Genomic DNA, 15334 nt, shown 5'->3' with positions numbered 1-15334 from the left:
ACTTTTTTTAGTAATTACTTCAAAATAAACCTCTATAAGGACCTCTATAATTACCTTATAGTTAATATTAATTATACCTTCTTCCGTATTCCCTACTATGGCCACTATATATTTAATTAGTTTAGTTATAATTATATTAGTTAGGAATACTTAGTTAGGTAGGGTTTTTAGTATAGAACTATTAAGATTCTTATATTTATATTACAGTACCTATAGCGGAGCGTAGCTTAGTATATATTTCTTTAAATATATCCACAGGTTTATATAGCGCTAAGTTATACTTAGGAACGCTATAGTATACTAAAATAACCTAGTCCCTTAGGCTGTTCTTATTTTAGTAAGTTTTGGTAAGGCTATATTAGATTTTCTAAAGTTTATTAAAGAGTAGTTAAAGGCACTCTAAATAAGTCTTTATTAGGTTAGAAGTAATAACTCTCTAAAATATAGTTTCCCGCTATTCGGATATATAAAATTAGCAATTTTTATTAGTCTTAAAGTGAGCTTTAGTAAGTTAAAGCATTATATTAAAGCTATAGTTTTTACCCATAATATAGTTATAATAGAATATTACTGCCCGTCCTTTTAATATGATGGAGAAAGCGTAGTAGTACTAGTGGCATTAAATTCTGACCTTATTATAACAGTTATAGAAGACCTATAGTTTTGCTTTAAGTATATTATATAGTTCTCCTCTAAACTTCTTTTCTTTGTTTAAATATACCTTTATTAAATTCGTGACTTCTTATAATAGAGGCTCACCGGTTAGCTGGGATAGAGGGGGTAAAGGTAGCGGAGGGGGTAGCGGAAAATCACCTCTAGGTAGGAGAGCACCTCTAGATAGGAGAGCACCTCTAGGTAGAAGAGTACCTTTAGGTAGGAAATTAACGTTCTAGGGGTTTTAATACGAATTAAAGTTGCCTTTTAAAGAATATAGGTTAGTTTTAGGTTTCCGTAGTTAATATATAATCTTAGCTTTTATCTATACTAGCTCTTTTATACTAATAATAACGGCCTAAATATTGCTAGCAATTAGGTTACCGTTCTTAGTAATATATACCCCATTCCTATAAAGGAAGTCTTAAAAATCCTAAACAATATTAACGTTGCTAAGTGCCCAGGTATCAGCAGTCCATCCTATAAAATTCTTCCTAAAATACTCCTATAGTTATAAATCGGCGTAGTATCTATTTCGGTAAAATATAATATAGTGTAGGAGAAAGCCGTTAACTTGTTTTACGGTATAAGTTATTATATTAAAGGCGAATTTATCCTAATCTTTATTAATAAGTTTCGCGTACTTAGCTACCTTTAATAGTAAGGAGTCTTTCTAGTCGTTTAAAGTAGGCGTAGCCATATTTTTAGAGGGAGGGAAGTATTATTAGTATAGGGATTATCGTTTAGTACGCGTTTATAATGTATATTTATTATTTAGTACGCGTTCGTTATTTAGTACACGTTTATAACGTATATTTGCGATTATAGGGCTTAGGACTAGTTCTAACCTTAAATTATAAAGACTTATAAAGCGTATTATTCTGCGTAATAGACGTAAGAATCTATAATCTTAAAAAGGCTTAGGACTAGTTCTGGCCTTTAGATCCTTAGATTTATAAAAGAGTTCTATTTAAGGTTTAGGACCAGTTCTAACCTTAAAAGACAGCTTCCTCTAGCACGAGTAGTACTGGTATAGTGACTTATCTCTTTTTAGTGGAATACCTAGCTGCTCTATGGTATAACAGTAAAGTTAACTACTAATTAGTATTAGTTATATAAGGTGATATTATATAGCTACGGTTCGTAAATAGTATAATAATTGTTATTCTTATTCTTCTTAAAGAAAGGGGTAAGGAACTTAAGGTTCCTTACCACGCTAGTGCCGCGGCGGCACGTGACGGCAACTTGCCACACGTGACGGTAATGTGCCTTATGTAGTGACTACTTGCCTTTATTCCTAACATAAAGAGACTATAAAAAGAATAGATGCTAGTAGCAATTAAGAAATGCGAGTTCTTTACTAGGAAGACCAATTTTATTGGATTTATTATTAAACTAGGTTATATTAGTATAGACCTAAAGAAGATTAAAGCTATAGTAAGTTGGTAAGAACTAGAGAATATAATATAGTTAAGGTTATTTTTAGGGTTTTATAACTACTATAGAAGGTTTATAGCACAGTAGTTAAAAAGTATTAAACTATTTACTAGGCTTATAAAGAAGGAGGAATTATAGATATAGGGAAATAAATAAAAGAAACTGTTTAAGTAACTTAAGAAGTTGTTTACCTAGAAACTAATCCTTAAGATCTATTAACTAGGACTAAACACGGTTATAGAAACGGACGTATTAGACTTTGCATTAGGAGTATATTTGCTATAGAAGTATAGGAACGTATAGTACCTAGTAGTATACTATAGTTAGAAGATAATACTACTAGAGTTAAACTATAACATCTATAATAAGGAGTTATTAGGTATAGTTATAGTACTTAAAAAAATAGAGAGCATTCTTATAAGGTATAGAGAAACTATTTATAGTTAAGATAGATTATAAGAACCTAATAGGGTTCTTAATAATAAAAGAACTTAATTAGAGATAGGTTAGATAGGTAGAGATGCTTATAAAATACTATTTTAAGATTTAGTATATTAAAGGAACTAAAAATATAAGAGTAGACGCGCTTAGTAGAAAGGCTAAATTATAAAATAATAAGAAACTATTAGGAGTAATACTACGTAGAGATAATAATAGATTAATTAAATATAATTACCCTAAACTAGTAGTAACTTAAAAGAATAACGAACTAAAAAGAGTTTACGAGATACTAGAAAGCTTTTAGGTATAAAGAATTCTAGAAGCACAGCTAAAAGATTCATAGATGGATATATATAAAAATTAAGAAGTAAAGTATATCCTAAAGAGCATAGCAGAGCATTTTATAGAAGATTTTTATAAGGGAATAATTTAAGGATATAATAGAGCAATAGGCTTAGTGTTAAGACTTTTAAAAATATATATTATTAACGGAATTTAAGGTATAGCTAAAAAAAGTAATAAAAAAGTATTTAGATTGCTAAAGAAATAAACTAATAAGGCATAAGCTAGATAGAGGGCTATAACCTATTAAAATACTAGAGAGACTATGGGAGGTTATATTATAGGACTTTATTATTAAGTTACTAAAGTTAAGAGATCCTATTACTGGACAAGAGTATAATATAATCTTAGTAATAGTAGATAAGTTAACTAAATAGGACTACTTTATAGTATGCATAGAAGAAATTTTAGCGGAAGATATCGCTAAAATCTATATTAAAGAAGTGTTTATAAGACACGGAGCACTAAGTAAAATTATATTAGATAGAGATCTAAGATTTATAGCAGTATTTTAAAAAGTATTCTTAGCGGAATAAAGAGTTAGAGCAGCAACTTCTACTATATATTATCCGCAGACAGACGGATAAATGGAAAAATTTAATTAGACGCTAAAATAGTATCTAAGGTATTATGTTAATTATACACAGAATAATTAGGTATTGTTATTACTAGTTATATAGTTTATATATAATATAACACTATAAAAAGGAATAGGTATATTACTATTTAAGGCAAATTATAGATATAAGCTAAAAATATCGTTATTACTATAGTAAGTAAAGAAAATAAGTAGTATAGCTAAAGAAAGAATAAAGATACTAATAAATCTTTTATGCAGACCTTATAAAATTAGCGAAAAAGGTATAAGAAAGAATAAAAAGGTACTATAACGCTAAGAGATCTAAGGGACTAGATCTTAAGGAGGGGGACAAAGTATAGCTACTATATAAAAATTTTAAGAGTTAATAACTAAGTAAGAAGTTAGACTATATTAGACTAGGACCTTTTAAAATTATATAGAGGATTTTACTAGTTATATTTAAGTTAAACCTACTAGCTAAGATAAAGATCTACCCTATATAGTATATTATAATGCTAAAGCCAGTATATAAGAATGTTAAGCTATTAATCTATAAAGTAGATCTATATAGAGGATAAGAGAAAAACGAATAATAAGTTTTAAAGATTATTAGTTATAAGGACGTTAATAATAAAATATAGTATAAGGTTAAGTAGATAGGCTATAATAAGACTACCTAAGAACTACTATAGAATTTAAAAATGCTATAGAATTTAAAAATGCTATAGAAAAGGTATAGGAGTATTAGAAGAAAACGGGTTAGGTAATATTAAGAAGGAGCTAAAAATAAAAGGATTAGTTAAAGGTAATAGACGAGCAGGATTATCTAAGGGATCTACCACTAGCGTATAAGTTATTTCTACCTCTGCTTAATTAGAATCCTTTTTAGCCTCCTTAGCCTTAAGTTTAGATAAACCTTATTCTACTAGATAAAGCTCTTTTAAGCGTACCTTTTTGCGTACCTTTACTAGATGGCTTAGGTAAGTATAAGTATTTAGTTAAGCTTTTAGAGCCTAAGACGCCTTATTAAAATAACGCTATACTTTAGTAAGGGCCTCGGCTAGCTTACTCTTTAGTTTTTTAGCCGCTACTAATACGCGCGACCTTAGGATAGATTAGATAAGGAACTAGACAGTTATAAAGAATAATAAAACGCGTATACTTAGCGTTAGAGATAGATTAAATATTATAGGATAATTGTATATTTGCTTACATACACTTAGTATAGGAAGAAGGTTAGCGACTAGACAAAGATGCGATTATAATATATACTAGCTTCTTCTCCGCATAATAAGAATAGGATGGTATAACTTTACTAAGTAATAAAATAAATATTACTAGCTGGTTACGACAATTAGACGCAGAGGATTTAATAGGAGGTATTAGGAATAATAAAGGTTATTAAATTAAAGATAGGAATGCTATACCTCTAATAAATAACTTAGAGATAAGAGATATCTTTAAGGATAAAGATAAAGAAGAGGGGGATAGTATTATAGACCTTATATTAGCAGTAGTACGACTACTAAGAATGGATATAAATAGGTTAGTTAAGATAGTACGGGAGGCACTGGAACTGATTAAGCTATAGGATAAAGGGTAGCTAAGTTATATAGCTAGTTATATTATAAGTTTAGAATATAGGAACGTGGGAACATAGAAACGTAATATACTAACGTATTAACGTACTAACGTACTAAACCCTTTACTATAGGGAGGAGTTATATATTTAAGGACACACGGTTTCTATAAATAGTTTCTCTTTTTTATAGTAAATCTTAGAATATAATTAGAGTTAATCTATTAGGCAACCACTCCACTAGTCGTTATTACGTTATTAACTTCTTATTTACCTATATATCCAGCCCATTAATAAGTCTACCGTAGTTCCTGCTACAAGGCTTCGTTACATTTAGGTTTTCTATAAATCTCGCCAAAGCGCCTCAGACTAAGAAAACGATTGCCGTCCTAAATCAGCTTAGCGGACGGTGCGGATATTCCTATATCCGCACAATCGATTTCTTGGTCTGAGCTTCTGAGGTAATTAATTTAGCTAGCTGGTACTTAAATAGGACTTATAAGGATTTACTCCCTTATATACGTAACTGTAAGAAATAGTAACCTAAATCCTTAATTAAAACGGCGATACTAAGCGGCTTAGTAAAGTATAGGTTAATTCGTAAGGAAGGCCTCCTATATAGAAGTTAATTGCTGCTCGTGTTAGTGTATAAATATTCGTAGTAGCTTGCCCTTTAATCGGTCGATAAAAGTTAACAGAGGTACACCGTACGCGCGCAGCTTCACTGCCGAACTTAAATTTGCCAACTTTAAAATCAGCGATAGCTAATTGCAACTTTTGCAAGTTCTGCTCCTTTTGGTTCATATTGAACGGTTAGTTGTGTAGGAAATGGGGGGACAAGTCGGTATGCAAGGTGATCGTTACGTTGTATGGATGTTCAAGTTTTTATATTACTATTCCTATTTTCATATACATAGGCGTCTCGTGTGAGACATTAATTACCCAATCTCAATTCACAATGTCTAAGTCGCCATAAAGCCATGATATCATCCTACCGAGACCCAATCCCAAACGCCATTAGCTCGTCTACGCCTTACGGCGATCCGTGACCCATATTCACATAAAATATTGACATATGAAACAACCCCGATCCTCAGGATCTTTGAATGTCCTACCATGCTAACACTACCGCAGCACCCATGAACAATCCCATGACACTGCCCATCCTCTCCCGCGACGCAGCTCCGCTGGCTGTAGGCGCAGGCGGGACAGAAGAGCTGCCTCCAGCGCGCGAAGAAGCAGTAGACGTGGTAGTCGCGAGCGTGCTAGCACCCGAGCTGGTCAGCGAAGCATGGACGCTCGAAGCGCTAGCGGGAATCGACGAGGCCTCGCTCGAGGCAGCGACGGTGATGCTTGAGAGCTCGCTGGGAGCCGCAGAGCTGACGGACGAGATCTCGCTGGCAAGGGAGCTGGCGGTGGAGGCCGCGAGGCTGGATTCGGCGGCTGTGGTGCTGGAGATGAGGCTTGAGGCTTCGACGGCTACGGATGAGGTGACTGTGCTGGCGACTGAGCTGACGACGGCCGAAGCAGAGTTGGCTTCGCTGGTTAGAGAGCTGGCGATTGAGGAGGCGATGCTGGAGGCGGCAGAGGGTGCGGCGGACACTTCGCTAGCTAGGGAGCTGGCGATAGATGATGCGAGGCTGCTGAGAACTGAGCTGCCCGTGGGATAGGGGATCGGGACGACTACCGTTGCGGAGCCGCCCGCAGAGGTTGGGACCGGAGCTGAGGTTTCAACCGGTTCAGATGAGCCGGCTGGTGCAGATGATGCGGCGGGTGCGGAGCTGGCTGGTGGTGTGTAAAGAGGAGTCGAAGGAATGATAGAGGATGGGAAAGTTGCCAGAGCTGAGCTGAGGACAGAGTATGCATTTGGAGGAGTAGCAGCCGAGCTGGCTGGCGGGAGGGTCGCCAAAGCAGAGCTAAGAACAGATAATGCGCTAGGAGTGCTAATGGTAGAGGGAGGAGGAACTGGGACAGGTGCAAGGAAACTACTTTCTACAGCACTAGATGCTGGCGGAGAGGCCGGCGCTGATGCTACTGGGGTGGAGGTTGGCCCGATGGGTATCACCACCGGGATCTCTGTTGTGTAGAGTACAACACCTGAACAAGAGAGTCAGTATTTTGTACAATGCTATAGCATTAGGTTAGAACTCACCCGATGGTACGGTAGACAGGTAGGCATATGCGCTGCTTTGAATGGAATTAAGTGCTGATGCCGCACTAGACAGGTATCCGGAGACGACTTGAGGAGGCGGTACAACAGTCAGAGGGGCTGTAGCTGGAGTCTGGCCTGGCCAGTACGGTAATGTTATTGATGTGATATAGCCTGTACTAATTAGCATTGGAATATTTCATAACGATGGACCCGGATACACACCATTGATTGTGATAGGAATGACCTCTCCAGATGATTGTGCAAGAGCAAGAGCAGGCAACGCTGCTAAAGTGTAACGTAAAGAATTGCGCATCGTGACTCGGAGGGTTGGTTGTAGAAAGGGTGAAAATGAGTACAACAGAGCTCTATGGAACGATGGAATAAGATCCTGGAGAGATGAGCGAACGAGAGATACTGAAAAGAAAAAGACTGGAATGTGAAAGGCATTTATGCGGCGAGGTTAAAATCATGGTGGTTGAGTGGTTGGTGTGGCTAGCAGACAAAAGACCAGCCTCCTCGCCTTTCATCGTCTTCATGATGCTATCCTGCACGAAACAGCGTCCCTGCATAACTAAAATAGTTATTAGCTGTGGTACAACGCATAGTGGCGCACCCGCCTCCTCTTTGCGAGTTTATTGGCCTGCTTTTCGCATGGATTGATGGAGTTGTGCCTTGATTGTGAGCGTTTGGTTGTTGCGAAAATACTGGAGGCTGGCCCAAGCGCAGACCAGCCACCCCAGCAACGAGCAACAACAAATCATCGGTTTTCGATGATCAGCGACGACAAAAGGTACCAGAGACTTGATTTCCTTGTCTCTATCCTTATCGAAATGGCGTCGCGTTCGTTGTAGCCTCCCCGCTGTCGATCGCACGTTTCAGCCGGACAAGCATTTTAAGCTTGTCTCTACCACGGTCATGTAAACTGTCATCACTAGAAAAGAAGAGGACATCATGGTTAAAAAATAGTTGCAGAGTGTGACGTTTGGTTAAAGTACAATTTGAGGGATTGGTTGAGACGATGTCTGGGCGAAGCTGCTGCCGCTTGCCCATGTTCAGGAAATGTTCACGCCAACGTATGATCTTCATGTTAGACATTGTCTGTAAAGATTACGTAGGAAAGTATAACCAGTTTGGAGAGTTCAATGCATCAATTACGTTGTCCATGGAACAATGGGTACGCATGCTCTCAAGCCGATTACGTCTATTTAAGTAAGTAGGTATCTTTTTTTTATTTCTATATCCATTGTATAAGTAGGTATCCTACTAGGGACAGTGAACCGGCAATGCGTCATTCGGACGCCTGAAATATTATACGGACAACGGCACGTCCTAGCCTCAGGAACTCCGGCCAGGAAGCAACACGCTTCCATTCGAGGGTCGGCTGATCCCCACAATGTTAAGATACAATTTAGGAAGGTAGAAACGTAGAGCCTAATACATGGCCCGAAGATACTAGGATTTTAACGTCCTCGGTACTTTTTCCCTCCACGCTAGGAGATGAAAACTCTATGACCACACCGTTAGCCTCGTAGTCTATAGGCTTACTCGATAGCTGTCAGTCCGGCTTAACGGGAATCCAGCAGGGAGGGTCAAATCTCAGTCATATCTAAAGGATCAGATGTTAGTAATACAGTCAATGTATCAGAAGACGAGGCGCGCGCCTGTCCCTGTATGAAAACTCCGAAGTTGATATGCTATAAAGCTGGGCACGCTTCTCCCAATGCCAGAAAGGCTAGATTCGGGAGGACGCGCGACACTCGCGAGCCTAGAAGAGGTTGATCAGCGTCAATCCATTACCAAAAAGTCAGTATGAATTTGAAAGAGGTTGGTCTCGGATCAGACAGCAGTTGGATCAATCTAGCATCCACATTTGTATTCGGAACAGGTCTGTGAATAATTGTTCTATCATCATGAGAGGGCAAGAATGAAAATTTACTAAAACGTACCTAATCGAAGTAATGTGAGAGCGGCATTTGGCAAGTGAGTTGTAATTTTATATTCAATTCTCGATGACATCAGTTTGTTCTTCTGCGCTTAAAGAATGTTTCAATGCTCTTCTGCCCATCATCATGTCTTGCGCTGCCCACACCACCACCAGTGCGTTTAAGGCCTTGCAAATGGTCCCTGCCGTTGATGACCTTGATTATTGTTGTCCATCCATACAAAAGTGATGGTGCGGCGGTTGTAGGGATATCTTGTGGATGAGATAATGCGTTCTCAACTCTAGAATTCTCTCTGGTGACAGGGTCGGCTTGGGCCTGTACGCCAGTCTGGGTGCCAGAATCCCCCTGAAGACCCTCAGCAGCTTCTCCAACTGCGGTAATCGAAGGAGCTGTCTTGCTTGTAGGTTGAATACCCAAATGTCCAGCCGGCACCTCAAGCCCGGCAGCAGGCTGCGACGAAAGGGAGCTCATTTGTTTCCGTAGGTGCAACTCCAGATATCCCGTATTAGACCAAGCTCCAAGGCGTTCAAACCTAAACCCCCGCCGAGTTGCTAACAGCTCTGTTGAATATGTGACATTATTTGGAGGGAGGCGGGTAAGGAGACGGCGCCAGAGAACCGTCAGGATGATGCCATGAGAGACGATAGCGACGACGGCATTCTCATTTGAGGGCTGTTCAATCAATGGAATTAGATGCTCTTCAAGGAATGCGTCCATCCGTGCGGTCATTGATTCCTTCGATTCGACGTCGACGAAACCAGGGATATCTCTGTTAATGTTTCGCTCGCCCAACTTTCTCGACCCTGGCGGTCTTTGGTACCACAGCCTCCCCTCATAGAATCCAAAATCCTGCTCCATAAGCATCGGAAGTTGTTTGACATCCGGAACGTAATTCGTCGTACTCGGCAGTGTTGAATTGGCAGATATCTGAGCTTCGCGAATTAGCTCCGCAGTCTTGAAGGCTCTTTGTAAGTGCGACGAAAAGATATGGCTAAAGGCGTGTCCAATCGCGATGAGGTGTCGGCCCAGAAGAGCAGCTTGTTGAAACCCATAATTCGTAAGTTCCGAATCTCTACTCCCTGCACTGGTTTTGTTGGTAAGCTTTGAGGACATGAAGAAGTGGGCGCTGGCCATACTATACTTGAGCAATGTTGTCCACGGTCTCGCCGTGACGAATGAGAAATAGTCTCATCCTAGCGGATGATTCACTATAGCTGCAACCCACTGGTGAAAAGGATGCATTGCTGAAGGGTGAATGGTGAATAGAGGTTTTTACTCGTGTTGAAAATCTCTGCGAGAGTTTCCGCGAGTCGAATTGTTTCAGCGCTTTTCCTTTTTGAGTGGTTAGCGAGTAACATAGGTGGGTTAAGCTCGGACCCCTAGAACCCGGCCACCCCAGAACTCGGCCACCCAACCAAATCGAATTACCTATTCGTCCCCTCATTTTCTACACAACCAATCGTTTAATATGGACCAAAAGGAGCAGAACTTGCAAATGGCTATCGCTGATTTCAAATCCGGCAAGTTTAAATCTGGTAGAGAAGCTGCGCGCGTATACGGTGTCCCACCGTCGACTTTTAAAGATTAATTAAACGGCAAGGAGCCACGACGAATTGCACACTAACACGAGCAGCGATTGGCCCCTATATAAGAAGACTTTCTTACTAATTGGGTACTCGAACAGGACGATACTGCGTACAATGCGTACAGCAGTGTATGGCTCGCTTACCACTCGTCACATGGTTCTACTAGGTCTATCACGACCCGTGTCCTGAACAATCTAATACAGTAAAACCTCCTTAGTACGATATGGGGTATATAACGATACCCTCCGTATTACGATCTGCACCCCTTAATCAAGCCTTTTTTGGTGTAATATTACGATAATCTGACTTTTGACAATATCGTTAGGCACCTACCACCAATATCGGTATAACCAGTAGAGAATTTGTATGGGAAGGGGCCCTATTTAGCCCGCGAGGTAGACATCCTAAGCCTTTTTAGGCATTAAGCCCTTCTTTTTCCTGCTTATTCACCCAACACGTGACTCCTGATATAACAATACCATTGGTACTACGATACGCTCGGCCGAACAAACGGTATCGTACTAAAGAGATTTTACTGTAGTGTCATCGAGCTCCTGTCTGAGAAGTCGTGACACTTCCAATATAAGGTCCATAACAAGGGTCGCCTAGCACCTAGGTCGCACGGTCACTCAGCTCTTACGATCGCCTAGCTCCCACCAGCCAATGTCGACCCATTCAGAAGTGGGGGGTGTAGCTCTCACGATCCCCTAGCTCGCACGATCGCCGAGCTCGCGCGATTCCCTGGCTCGTAAGAACACACAGCTCCTACGATTGCCTAGCTCTCACAATCCGCTAGCTCCCACGAGCACCCAGCTCCCACAATCCCCTATCTCACACGATCGCTAAGCTTTCACAATCGTCAAGCTTGCACGATTGCTAAGCTCGCACGATTCCCTGGCTTGCAAGATCATACGGCTCCTACGATTACGAAGCTCTCACGGTTCGCTAGCTCCTACGATCCACGAGTTCCAACGATCCGCCAGCTCGCAAGATCACACAGCTTGCACGATAAACGTCAATGGCGTAAAAAGAACGAAATTTCTTCAATGAAACGGAAGAGGTCATCTCTAAAGGTGTGCGAGCCAATATAGGCATCTGGGCCCAGGGCATTCAATCAACTAGAGGTCATTCCGGAGGAGTGGGAGGACGCACTGCCTCTGAGTAAGGAGAGGCATCGCTATCAAACCATGNGTCGAGAGCCCCAAGGAGCATTTTCCAGACATTGCCGTTGCAAGGCTCGGTGTCTACAATATCCCTAAATGAAACGATTAGGTCAATTTACATAAGTAACATGAGGAGCTATTCTTACATTGAGAGTCCCATCTGTGAGTCTAGATAAGCCAAACGTGCGTGACCATCTACATCACCACCAAACTGGATGAATTGGATTCCGATCTGATTTCTCGGTTTGCGAAGCTGTTCGAGTGTCGAAACTAAAGATTTTATAGGGCCGGCTGCGTCTGCTTGAGGTCGCCAGACACCATCGGTGAAAACATATATGCTTTTTTTCCGGACTTCCCTTGGGCCGAACCAACCTCTTTCTGGCTTTTTCAACCCTTTTTCGTAATCTTCTAAGATAGAGCCAAGTTTAATAGAGATGTTTGAGAGGCGACTTGAGCATTTTAGAGGGCGCGCTCGCTCAGCTATTCTAACAAGATCCGATGAATTCCTCTTCGTATAATGCTCATCATTTATCGTGAAATATATTTCAACCCCATCTGGATCTAAAGGTTTGACGATGTATGCTAGAGTGTCCAGAAGGTCTAGGACTTTGTCCCAATGCTCACACATAGAGGATGAGTCGTCAATAATAAATACCTACGAGATGTTAGCATCTGTAAAAAAGGAGTGGGAAGGTACGGACATGGTCTCGATTTTTCGTTTCTACTAGAAGATGACAATCTGGTAGAGAGTACTCCTTGAATCCGCTTCTGTGAGTTTTACGCCTATTCCTCCACTCTCTAGCCTTTTCGACGGACAGATTGGGAAGTGTAAAGCATCGCGTGGTCAGAGGGGGGGTTAGGGAACCGTTTGGGGTCATGCCGTTCGGAGCATTCTGAGAGGTACGCATCGGACTAGGAGAGTTTTGAGGGGAAATTCTGGCAGACAGTGACTGATTGGAAGAGTGTGGTGGAGGGATTGAGATTGTTGGTGGGAGTGCGGAACGTCTAAGTTCATCGCGACTATCATCGATCATGGCCTCTGCCTTTTGTAGAATGTTTGTCGTTTGAAAAGCACATTGTTTAGCGTCCAAGCGAACGTGAGACGGGGAAAGCATCGAGTCAATCATGTCCAGTATAAGGCCAGTGAGGTTGTCCCTTTTGTGTGTCTTTTGACGCAGAGCTTTGTGAGTTTGTAGAACACATGGTAGGACAACCTCACCGTTATGGAAACAGCCGGCATCCCTAAACCTGGAGATCTCTCTGGTTTTCTTGATGCGCAATTCACTGTATCCTCGAATACCAGGGGCTCCTCCACTATACAACCACATGGCTACCTCACTTAATATAGCACCGAGGGACCAGATGTCGGCTTTCTGACTGGCGGGTAGACGGCTCATTGCAGTGAACAGTTCTGACCTGTAGCACTCTGGAGGACCTTTGATCAAATTAATCACCTCACTCTGAGACTGCGCGTAGATTAGCTCACCATATGTGCGAGTCCCTTGAGTGCTCCAGTATTGCGCGTTCTCTCCGACTTTAATGCCGATGTGACTCAACCCAAGATCTGCAAGTTTGAACTCGCACTCATACAATGACTTGCAATTCCGCCTTGACACTAAAATGTTCCGTGGCTTAATGTCCTGGTGCCACCTATCGAAAGTTAGGCAATGTCCTCTAGCCAGATTGCCCACAGGATGACATACCCTTGTAGAACAGGACTAGAGTCCCCTGAGACTATATAGTGGATTGCTTCTAGAGCCTTTATGAGACCTAGGAGACCACTCCAGAATTTATATATGTCTGGGCCCGTAGTTGGAGGAGAGCATTTCTGCAAGTAATCTTCCAAGGTTCCTTCATTCGCATATTCTAAGATCAGGTTGCAGGATTCACCATGCCTATAGCTACCGTAAAAGCCAATCATAGAAGGGTTTCTGGCAGTATTGGTTCGCAGGGCAACGAAAGCCTGAACTTCCTTTCGATAGGAATCCTCCAAGTCGTTAGGTTTGAAGATTTTCAGGACAAAGATGTTGGCATGAGGATCATCAGAATTCTGATAAGAGATAGTTTAGTGAGTATTTAGTATGGTAATGTGGTAGAGATTGATCGAACCTTTGGGCCGAGTCTATTATAGTCTGGATGCACCTTGATCTTGTACGTTTTAGCACTACCCCCATCGCCTATTTCCTGCTTGTCGATGATAGGAAGGATCCTCCTAGCGGGCCAATAGCTGTAGGGCTCATACGTCAGAGTAGGGGCACAAAACATCCATTGTTGGTTGGAGAAAGATATGAAAAACTGCTCGTCAGAGGCCCCTGCACTTGGGAAGGTCGTGGGACGGTTTGTGAAGGGTAATTTCTTGTCCGATAGATCATCATCTTCCACAAATAGCTTGATAAAGTTGCCATGGCCTATACAGAGTAGAATAGCAAAGATTTTGATAAAGCGTCTTCGTAGGGTACAAAGGCGAACAGGTCGGTGGCCGTCGAATGGGATGACTGCTTTTAGCAAGGACAGCAGGCATGCGTCGTCCTTGAAGTATTCGTCGAGGGCCTTATCTGGAAGAAAACGGGAATCGGCAGTATTAGTTCCAGTAGTAGCGCCCAAGGTGCCCTGCTGGCTTTGTTGTTGGACGAAACGACGAAATTCCTGCACATGGGCATCGTTGTCTGCCTGTGACGACGCCATTAGGGAACCGTATGGTATTCGTCATTCGACGGAAGCCTGCTAGGGCAAGCCGTGCCGGTTGCGTCAGAGCTGTGGCTAAGAACGAGGTTGGAGGAGGTGGTAGTGTTGATTGAGTAAGAGAAGCAGCGAAAGTGTGAGTGCGTAGGTCGCGCTAAGCTGTTAAGTGGAGGGTTAGGATACCCCGCTAACTCATGCTTTTTGTAAAGGAAACGTCCGATAAAAAGCGGAAGATTCGGATTAAGCCGATCACAATGGTGACGAGGACTCACTCATGGCTGTGGAAGGCCCGGGAAGGCATGGCTAGACACCCTGTCTGATGGCCTTGTGGTTAACCAATCAGGCGCAGGAAGCTGGGATGGCGCCTCTGAGTTGCAGATGTAGCAGAGGACGCCCTGTCTGATGGCCTTGTGGTTAACCAGTCAGGCGCACGAAGCTGGGATGGCGCCAGCCTCTGAGCGGCAAATGTGGCAAAAGACGCCCTGTCTGACGGTCTTGTTAACCAGTCAGGCGCGTCAGGCTACACGGAGAAATTGATGATGTGCCGCAGATATTGATATTTCACAGAGAGGGAGCGGGGTGAAGAGGGCCGTTATGAGAGCAAGGTTAGACTAGATTTGTAAAAGCTCAAGCAGCTGTGAGACCTTCCACAGGTACAACAAGATGCTTAATTGTTCCTTGGGTCCATCAAAGCTTGGTAGCCAGGTACATGACGCATTTGAATCATAGCTTAACCCCACCTCGCTTAACTGCGTTGTGATATGCTATTTTAAAA

At 41.6% G+C, this 15334-nt stretch overlaps 3 protein-coding genes across 3 annotated transcripts; all 3 read right to left on the bottom strand.

Annotated features, from left to right (window-relative positions):
* Positions 1-5904: 5904 nt before the first annotated feature.
* K441DRAFT_696694 (uncharacterized protein) lies at positions 5905-7857 on the bottom strand. The gene is made up of 3 exons (XM_067652917.1): positions 7408-7857; positions 7186-7356; positions 5905-7130 (listed from the first exon to the last, which is right to left on the bottom strand). Exons 1-3 carry the CDS (start codon positions 7496-7498, stop codon positions 6145-6147), a joined length of 1248 nt encoding a protein of 415 aa, XP_067503733.1. The 5' UTR covers positions 7499-7857; the 3' UTR covers positions 5905-6144.
* A 1343-nt stretch (positions 7858-9200) lies between these two features.
* On the bottom strand, positions 9201-10320 carry K441DRAFT_562660 (phosphoglycerate mutase-like protein; the record flags this gene model as incomplete). Its single annotated transcript, XM_067643569.1, has 2 exons — positions 9201-10212; positions 10265-10320. The coding sequence occupies 2 exons, from the start codon at positions 10318-10320 to the stop codon at positions 9201-9203; spliced, it is 1068 nt and encodes a 355-aa protein (XP_067503732.1).
* A 1519-nt stretch (positions 10321-11839) lies between these two features.
* On the bottom strand, positions 11840-14562 carry K441DRAFT_677716 (kinase-like protein; the record flags this gene model as incomplete). Its single annotated transcript, XM_067651097.1, has 5 exons — positions 11840-11969; positions 12024-12532; positions 12579-13527; positions 13581-13927; positions 13987-14562. 5 exons carry the CDS (start codon positions 14560-14562, stop codon positions 11840-11842), a joined length of 2511 nt encoding a protein of 836 aa, XP_067503731.1.
* Positions 14563-15334: the final 772 nt, after the last annotated feature.

This window comes from Cenococcum geophilum (assembly GCF_001692895.1).
Source record: "Cenococcum geophilum 1.58 unplaced genomic scaffold K441scaffold_23, whole genome shotgun sequence".
In the NCBI taxonomy this organism is placed as follows: Eukaryota; Fungi; Ascomycota; class Dothideomycetes; order Gloniales; family Gloniaceae; genus Cenococcum; species Cenococcum geophilum.
This window is presented reverse-complemented; position numbering and strand designations above follow the sequence as displayed.